The sequence below is a fragment of the Eurytemora carolleeae genome, unplaced genomic scaffold (genome assembly GCF_000591075.1).
Source record: "Eurytemora carolleeae unplaced genomic scaffold, Eaff_2.0 scaffold553, whole genome shotgun sequence".
Classification (NCBI taxonomy): Eukaryota; Metazoa; Arthropoda; class Copepoda; order Calanoida; family Temoridae; genus Eurytemora; species Eurytemora carolleeae.
Genome location: NW_019396464.1, coordinates 181,672 through 191,670, shown reverse-complemented (window position 1 = coordinate 191,670; position 9,999 = coordinate 181,672). Strand labels below are relative to the sequence as shown.

Below are 9,999 nucleotides of genomic sequence, written 5' to 3'. Positions count from 1 at the left end.
TATTTTATATATTGTGATTTGTAGAAATTTAATTCATGAAAATTGCAGAAAGCATCCCTCATATTTACTGCGTAACCCCACCAAATGTACTGTGTAACCCCGCCTACTGTACTGTATAAACTCACCTGAAATCGCAGGCTAGTCCCAGATCGGATATTCTCACGTGACCACTTTCATCCAGCAAAATGTTTGCAGGTTTAAGATCCCGGTATACAATCGATCTTAATAAAAAGAATTTTAAAATAATGAAATGAAGATGTTAGATACATTACTTTCCCATGTAAAATTCCCCAAATGGCAACTTCCCAAGTCTGTCCTAATCGCAGCGCTCGGATCTCAGCCTATTTTAGCCGCAGCGCTCGGCCTCTTAACCCATCCTAGCTGCCGCGCTCGGCCCCCATTGCAGCCTGCGGCGCCTCAGAGGGCCTAACCTAACCTTTGGCAAGTTGCCGCTTGGGAAATTGCACATTTGGAAAGTTGCAACTTTAGAAATTGTCACTTAAATGTCGCCCTTGGGAAAATGCCTTTGGCAAAGTACCTAATACCGAAATGAAGGGTTGTAAAATTTCAAGATATAGTTTTCACAATTTTGAGAAAAGGACATCATTTACTTCAAATTCAAAAATGGTAACATTAACAAAAATTGGGGAATAGAATTTTAAAAAGGGATTTTTTTTATCGCAGAGAGATTATCGAAATAGTTTTATGTGACTTACCATTTCAAGAGTGCCATATTAATTCTTCAGTATTTATTTGTAAGTAAGAGATTGTTCAAAATACTCAAAATACTCCTATTTATTGGTTCATAAGTATTGTTCAAAATACTCATAATACTCCCATTTATTGGTTCATTAGTAAGAGATTGTTCAAAATACTCATAATACTGCCATTTATTAATTCATTATTAAGATATTGTTAAAAATACTCATAATACTCCCATTTATTGGTTCATAAGTAAGAGATGTTTCAAAATACTCATAATACTCCCATTTATTGGTTCATAAGTAAGAGATTGTTCAAAATACTCGTAATACTCCCATTTATTGGTTCATAAGTAGGAGATGTTTCAAAATACTCGTAATACTCCCATTTATTGGTTCATAAGTAAGAGATTGTTCAAAATACTCATAATACTCCCATTTATTGGTTCATAAGTAAGAGATTGTTCAAAATTCCTTTGGCAAGTTGCCGCTTGGGAAATTGCACATTTGGAAAGTTGCAACTAGGGAAATTGTCACTTAAATGTCGCCCTTGGGAAAATGCCTTTGGGAAAGTACCTAACACCGAAATGAAGGGTTGTAAAATTTCAAGATATAGTTTTCACAATTTTGAAAAAAAAGGCATTATTTACTTCAAATTCAAAAATGGTAACCTTAACACAAATTGGGGAAAAAAATTTTAAAAAAGGGATTTTTTTTTGTCACAGAGATTGTCGAAATAGTTTTATATGACCTATCATTTAAAGAGTACCATGATTTAATTATTGTATTTATTTGTAAATAAGAGATTGTTCAAAATACTCATAATACTCATAATACTCCCATTTATTGGTTCATAAGGATATAATCTCAATAGGAAAACAGCTTTAAGCTATCTGAGCTGCCCAGCTACAGTAATTTCAATTATATTTTTATTTTTATTTTTATACATAGTTTAATTTGTTATTTATCATGTTTATTGCAGCAAACTATATGATTTAATTTGATGAGGAACCATGCCAAGGCCAAAAAGATATTAACTATCATGATGAATATGCGCCTTAGCAAGGATAGGGTCAGAAAGATACACTTAGATCCAGATTCCAGACTGCTGTGAAATGTTCTATCAATATTTAAGACTTGGGTCGGCTTTAAGGCGTCGAAACGCCTTGGACTTTCACAAACTCTTTTAAATATTTGTAGCCCTGGACATGCACAATTTATGACTATAAAGCACTTGCTCGTAAAAAATAAATGAATAAAACTGTCACCCTTCATTCTTAGCTTTAGTTTTTCAGAAGTAGTTTTTTAAAATCCTGAACAATTTTGTATTGAGCTTAGGCCTTAGGATCACTGTGAGGAACTGATTGATTACTTGCTTGAAACTCTTAATTCTAAATTCAAATTCCTTTGGCTTTCATCCTTGCAACCTAGTTGTGTAAACCTTTGATATTTTATCTGACACAATTCATAGTTTGAAGTTTTAAAGGTCTACGAAATCAGTGACTAAATTTAATTAAGTCCAGTAGTTGAACTGCGTAGACTAAGTTAAACTCCTTTTCTAGATTTTAGCCGGCGCTCAAGTAAAATAGTTAATTTAAGTCTACGAAGTTCAACTACTTCTAGTTATTCATAAAACATTGGTTCCAGGTTGCGATGTTAAAATAGAAAATTAGAGTTTGAGGCGGGTAAATAGTTCCTCCACTATTTTGAGCGGGAAATTGATTAGTTGCCATTGAAAAAATGTCCCGGGGAAAATTGATGATTATTCAATTAACCTACTAATAACTCATCTATTTTGGTCAAAGGTTTAAAGGGTACTGTTGTGTATCAGACGTGAAGATTGCTTGACATTAAGTATACAGCCCTTATAACTCCTCACCTTCTATGCATATGATCAAGACCAAGAATTACTTCAGCTGCGTAGAACTTCATCTCATTCTCGTTAAATACACCGTGCTAAAACAATATTCTTGTTAAATACACCGTACTAGAACAATATTCTCGTTAAATACACCGTGCTAAAACAATATTCCCGTTAAATACACTGTGCTAAAACAATATTCTCGTTAATTACACCGTGCTAAAACAATATTCTCGTTAAATACACTATGCTAAAACAATATGCATCAAAATAACAAATATTAAAATACAACAATTCGTTCTCTAATTCTGTAATCAACCGAAATTGCCAAGAACCATACCATTTTTCTACTTATATTGAAATTTTCAAAAAAGGGATCGTATTCTAAATCTTAAAGCCAACTCCAGGCTAGAGTAGAGAATAAATTAGGTATACATTATTCAATCAACCTCCTGACATTTTGAACTCTTGAACTTTTGAACTCATAACCTCCTGACTTCCTGACCCTTTGACTTTCTGACCTCTTTAATTCCTGAAACTTTTTTCTCCCTGACATCTTTACTTCCTAAACCGTTTGACTACCTGAACCTTTAGAATTTTTACCCTCTTGACTTCCTGATCTTATGACCTCTTGTCTTCCTTAACCAATGACTTTATGGCCTTTTAACTTACTAACATCTTGACCTTTCAACCTTAGAATCTCCCTACCTCTTGACTCTAACGCCCAAAATTCACGATCTTTAGACTGACCGTCCTCTTGACCTCCTTCCTACCTGTGAGAGATGGTAGTGAAGGTCTCCTCCGTTCATGAGATCAAGAATAAAGCAGAGTTTGTCTGGAGTATGGAACGCGTAGGTCATACACACAATAAACGGACAGTCATGACCTTTATGCATCCATACATGTACTGTACATACAAGTACTGTACATACAAAAAGATGTACTGTAATGTGTAAATATTTACTATCTCAGAATTGTGAAATTCCATTAAATAACTTTTTTTAAACCATGCACATCATTCTTCACTAACTCTCCCTTTAAATGCATGCCTGATTCACAAAAGTACCCTTTAACCCGTTATCTGCGTAACAATAAGTGTTAAATGTGACAAATCTCTTAAATCTAGAGAGACCATAATTAAAAATTAAAAATTTTCAAAGCAAAATCAAGGATATCTTCATCATTTTTGATGAGTCCCCTTTAAGTTGATAAATTTCAAGTATTGATGTATGATTGCCTGTAGATACTAAACAAAGCATAACATTCTCGTTCAACGCCAATGTTTCTCCCTAGATCAGGAGCTCAATAAATACATGCTTGGAGGTCAAAACTTGTGTTTCAGATAGCGCTAATCTGCAATGCTTAAGCTCTATTCCCCCCGAATTTAAGTATGTTAGCGGGTAGCGTCAAATTTGTTTTTGTATTTTTATTTGCTTAATTTGGAAAATAAATAATTATTTGGTAGAAAGTATCAAAAAAGATGAACAATTATGGTTTTTTGAATTCATATACGAAACAAATGTCTCCATTTAACTTGTCATATGTTTTTAACAACAAAAGACAAGATTAATGTATTTTCTAATCCAATTCTTATGAGTCGCAAACTTGAATATAATTGACTCCTGCCTGTTTCATCTTAATCCGCTTCTTGTCCAGACACTACAACAAATACACAAGTTAAATACAGTACGTAAGATAAACTGTACAGAGGTTTAAGAGTACATGATACAAACAGTACAAAGGTTAAAGAGTACATGACACAAATAGCACATTAAACATTAGAAGTTTAAACAGTACATAGGTTGAACAATACAAAGGTGTAACAGTACATAGGTTAAATTAAACAGTACACTGGTTAAACAGTACATAGGTTAAACATTACATCTGGTTAAACAGTACAAAGGCTAAACAATAAATATGTTAAGCAGTAAATAGGTTAAACAGTACATAGGTTAAACAGTACATATAGGTTGAACAGTATTTAGGTTAAACAGTACATAGGTTAAACAGTAAATACAGGTTGAACAGTATTTAGATTAAACAGTACATAGGTTAAACAGTACATATAGGTTGAACAGTATTTAGGTTAAACAGTACATAGGCTTGAATATACAGAACATAATTATAGGTTAACAGTACATATGTTAACCAGTACAAAGACTCACCAGTACAGAGGTTAAACAGTACATTAACAGAGGTCTAAAACTACAAAAAAATTAAAGATACCTTCATTGCATACATTTTCCCGGTATCTGCTTTCCTGCATCCATAAACCTCTCCGAACCCACCCCGACCAATTATACGATGCACTGAATACATAAAGAAATGAATAATTATTAGCTATGTACACTGTACACTGTACACAAAGGTGTACAGGGATAACCAACTTTTGAAACTAGATGCGCGCGGTAGCTTTTCCCATGCCAAGGTGTACTGTGAGAACTAATCTAAATTTTTAGCTTAATATCTCTTAAACTCAAGGAAATAATTGCTGCTTAAGTTTGAAAAAGACCTACCACAGCCACCATATTTTTTTTCTTGATTTTATCACGTCATTTTATTCGTAATTGTCCAGAAGTTATATCAAAAACCGCAAAAATGTACTTTTCTAAACACCGAGCATTTTGGACGATTTTTCGGACCTAACTTATTTATTTTGTTTGAACATTTCAACGGATCCCAGTTCTCTGATTGAAAACAAAGAAATTGATATGTAACTTCGTAATTTCATGATTTTTACTTTCTTTAGCACTTTTTAAAACTTTGATGGAGATTATCTTCTAGAATTTTTGAGGTGTCGACCTAAAATTTTCAGAAATTATTCACAGTATGTAGTGCAATGGTAAAAGTTGTTGCACGCGCCATTTTAAAAAAAAAATAGTAATCGTTGGTGGACACTTTACTGTTCACTGTACAGTGTACACTGTACCCTGTACCTTGTACCCTGTACCCTGTACACTGTACACTGTACACTGTACACTGTACACTGTACACTGTACACTGTACACTGTACACTGTACACTGTACATGGTTACCCACAAATGATGAGACTTCAGAGACGATTGTATAGAATTAATTCAGACATTTTTCTTACATTCATGGTTCCTAGCAGCTTTATACTTTTGTTTTTCCTTTCTAAATAATTGGTAGCGGCCAAACTGTGTTACTCGAGAATGCCAGAGAGAGATTAAGATTATTTTTGGGTTAGGCAAGGTAATGCCACTTTCCGGGCCGCGCACTGCGGCTAGGACAGGCTAGGGGTCGAGCTCCGCGGCTAGGACAGGCCAAGGCCCGAGCGCCGCGGCTGTACAGGCTAGGGGGCTAAGCGCCACGGCTAGAACTTACTCTATCTCTGCGGCATTCGCAAGTAACGCAGATTGGCCGCTGCCTTTCTGCCTAATTAATTTAATTGGCCCTTTAAGGACTGTTTCCAAATCATTCAAATTCTCATTATCTAAGGAATTTTAGGTAGTGATAAAAGTCTCATCTTTTGTAGTTAACCCTGTAGAACAAGACTGTACAGTGTACACCCTCGTCTCTCCCTGTCTCATAAAGAATATAAATTTTCTCAATCGCAAATGAGGAAAAGGAAAAACTTTTCCGAATTCAAGAAAAACAAATAGTTTAAATATAAATTAAACAACAATTTTCCATATTAACTTTTGTTTTGTTTTTCGACCCCCTTAAATATGAAAAATGAGAAACTTCATATGTTTCGAAATATGAACAGCTCCTTTGCTTTCACAAAATTTGGGCATAGAAAGATTAATTAAAATTTCATTAAATGATGGGATGTCACCTAATAATAATAAAAAAATAACATCTATATGATAAAAGATAAGACATTCATATATATATTGCGTATAGCCGGCCAAACGGCTGGACCGATTGGGCTGAAATTTTTTGTGGAGACACATGGGTGGTCAGGGGGTGTTATAGGCTAAAAAAATTTGAACATCTTTTTTAAATTTTTAAAAAATTAAATTTGTTAAATTTTTTTTTCCACGGGCAACGCCGGGCCCTTCAGCTATTACTGGACGACACAATTACCACCTCAAAAACGTTTGGTGATTTTAACAATAAAAAAAGTTTACCTGAGAAATCGTTCATTGTGAGTTGAATATTTAGCTCTAGGTTTTTCCACATACAGAACCTTGGTTTAATTATATTAGAGGAGAATAAAGGGTTTGTGCACGCAATGTCAAGTAACCCTTCGTTTAAAGAAACATCTCCTATTCACAATAGTACCCCTAAATCTGTAGTGTATATGTGTATATGTGCATTATGTAACAATTAAGAAGACATCATAGTTTTCTATATAGAGAAGAAGTAAAGTCTGTCATTTTCTTTCACTATCTTTTCTGTGTAAATTCAAAAGTCGCTGTAAAAGAAATTTCGCAATTTAATATCAGGATATTTTTATTTTTGTTAAAAAAAAACCGGTTTAAAGGCACCCTCGTGAATTGTGCGATTAACCCTTTAAATGAAGAAACGTGAACAGTTCCCTTTAATTAAATTGTATTGGATTAAAGCAATCAAATTAAACTGGGTTCCATGTTAAACAGCAGAACCTTTTTTCTCTGTTATTTACATTGTTTTAAACTGTCATGTCTGTTGGATAATATTTCAGGTCTTTAGGAACTGTAAAATAATTTCAGGTGTTAAAGTGTCTATCATCGTTTTGAGAGTGTCAAGTGTAACCTTCCTGCTGATTTATCACAGTCCTGAAAAGTCTATTATTATGTCTAAATTGTACCTTACCCGGTAAATATATCACTGTCTTAAGTGTCAGTATAGTGTCAAAAGTTCCTGTAAAGTGTCTAAAGCGTCTAAAGTGTCTATTATCTTGTCTAAAGTGTCTATTTTAGCCTACCTGATAAATTTCTCACTGTCATAAGTGTCTTTATTGTGTCTGAAGTGTCTATAAAGTGTCTTAAGTGTCTGTACAGAGCCTGAAGTGTCTATTATCATATGTGAATTGTCTGGTTGAACCCAAATATAAATTTTATTTCAAAAGTGTCTATATAGTGTCTGTATAGTGTCAAATTTAGCGTCTATTAAGTATCCTACCTGGTAAATTTATCACTGTCTACATATCTATTAAAAATATCTCCTCTGAGGTAGGATAATATCTCCTCAATATACGAGTCAAACAGATTCTGGGGAACCTCAACCTACAATAATAGAATCTTTAAATTACAGATATTAAAGGAATAGTTCAACTAAACTACAGATATTACAGGGATTGTTCAACTAAATTACAGATATTACAGGGATTGTTCAACTAAATTACAGATATTACAGGAATAGTTCAACTAAATTACAGATATTAAAGGGATTGTTCAACTAAATTACAGATATTACAGGGAATGTTCAACTAAATTACAGATATTAAAGGGATTGTTCAAATAAATTACAGATATTAAAGGATTGTTCAACTAAATTACAGATATTAAAGGGATTATTCAACTAAAATACAGATATTAAAGGGATTGTTTCGCTAACATACAGATATTAAAGGGATTGTTCGGCTAACATACAGATATTAAAGGGATTGTTTGGCTAACATACAGATATTAAAGGGATTGTTTCGCTAAATTACTTCTGTAAAAGGAGTTGTTCGGCTAAAATACAGGTATTAAAGGGATTGTTTGGCTAAACTACAGATAATAAAGGGATTTTTCGGCTGAAATACGAAAATATTAAAGGGGTTGTTCAGCTAAAATACCCATATTATAACGGTTTATTGGCAAAATTGGAATTTTCAACGGGTTGCTCGGGTAAAAAATAAATATACCTGTTGAAGAAGTTTTTGTACATTTTCTGCTGAATCTTTAGAGTAAAGCCCTTCACAAGTCAAACAGTTAGAAAATGAATTCATGATATTGGGAAATTAAATACTATTTCATAAATTTTACTTTTAGGAAGTAGTAAATAAAATCAGTAATTTCCTTGGTTAAGAATTGGGGACTCACCCCCCCCCCCCCCACTGACAAATTATAGTTTTGTACACAGAAACAAACTTATTCTTTAACTTTGATCACCAATTTCCCACTGTATTCTCAGAATTTTCTGTATCTTGAGTATCCTCTTTATCCTCTGTATCCTGTGTAACCCATATATTCTGAATCTCTGCATCCCATGTATCCTCTGTATCCCTGTGACTGTGTATCCAATGTATCATGTGCATCCTCTGAGCCCCTGCATTTTAAGTATCCTCTGTATCTTCTGTATCCTCTGTATCCCCTGTATCACCTGTATCCCCTGTATCCTCTGTATCCCCTGTATCCTCTGAATAACCTTATTAATAATCCCAATGGAAAAGAGAAAAGTATAATAAAATATTTAGATCTCCTTAAACGGATTAACCTTCTCCTAAATATCAATATTTATTTTGATGAGAAACCAAAAAATATATTTTTAAAATAAAATATCAAATCTGTTACATGCTACTCGGAAAAGGTTTCCCGTAAGGTTTCCGACTTGTTTCCTGAATTTGAAAGTAGTTCCCGCATTATGAACGTGTCGTAGATTTCCCGCGCTTTTTTCTTGCGGTCGTCGTTGCTGTCAATCTTCTCGAACTTTCTAATTTCCTCGTAGAATTTAAACTGAGTTACTTGTTCATGGGCCACGTTATTACAGAAATCCTACAAACAAACAAAAATAATTATTTTCAAGGTTAATGGGACAGTTGGCGCAATTTCAAGTGACGCTTTTGAAAAGTGGCGACTGGCGAGTCTGATTCACAACCTAGGGCCCTTTAAACCTTCAAAGGATGGACGGATTTCTCTACAAAATCGCTTATAATTAATAATAATATGCCTTTGTTTTCAAGCTGTTTCATATTCGAGAAGTTTTAATATTTACGTTTTAGAAGTCGCAGAACATAAATATTTTCATTTAAAATTTTAAGAAACCACGTTGGACAATGGATGAAGAGTTTTCGGGATTTTCGAGAAATAAAAGTTTACACTTTGACAGACACACTGCGGTCGATGATCAGTCAATGGTTTAGACGGACATTCCCATATTTAAAGTCAATTGAAACTACCACAGTCCGTTAAAATGATGTTTGATTTATTAATGGATAATCCAATTACATCCTAGTTGAAATAATTCATATTCATGGATAAACAAAAAATTAATGTTAAATACAAAATATTAACTATATTTTTAAAATTTAAAATATTGTATCCAAAAAACATTAAAAAAAATTTACCAAAAGTGAAAATATTTTGTCAAAAACTTTTAAAAAAACATCAATGAAACATTTTAGTATTTTTTACACATTTGATAAATTTTACACTGATAAGCATTTTAGGTGTTTAAGGCAGTAAATCATAAAATTTCAGAATATTTTCTTTCTCATAAATCTAGAAAATTAGGTACTGTGAGACAGGAAAGATAATATTTTCACTTATAATCCCCCCCCCGCCA

At 33.4% G+C, this 9,999-nt stretch overlaps 1 protein-coding gene across 1 annotated transcript in view; it reads right to left on the bottom strand.

Annotated features, from left to right (window-relative positions):
- Positions 1 to 9,999, bottom strand: part of LOC111703766 (G protein-coupled receptor kinase 1) — a 25,733-nt gene that overhangs the window by 11,858 nt on the left and 3,876 nt on the right. The window contains exons 3-12 of the mRNA XM_023475808.1: positions 9,053 to 9,209; positions 8,360 to 8,409; positions 7,633 to 7,736; positions 6,657 to 6,715; positions 4,789 to 4,871; positions 4,189 to 4,221; positions 3,800 to 3,851; positions 3,336 to 3,448; positions 2,581 to 2,657; positions 126 to 221 (exon numbers count right to left, since the gene is read on the bottom strand). Coding sequence (XP_023331576.1) covers positions 126 to 221; positions 2,581 to 2,657; positions 3,336 to 3,448; positions 3,800 to 3,851; positions 4,189 to 4,221; positions 4,789 to 4,871; positions 6,657 to 6,715; positions 7,633 to 7,736; positions 8,360 to 8,409; positions 9,053 to 9,209 — 824 coding nt within the window. The remainder of the gene's footprint in view (positions 1 to 125; positions 222 to 2,580; positions 2,658 to 3,335; positions 3,449 to 3,799; positions 3,852 to 4,188; positions 4,222 to 4,788; positions 4,872 to 6,656; positions 6,716 to 7,632; positions 7,737 to 8,359; positions 8,410 to 9,052; positions 9,210 to 9,999) is intronic.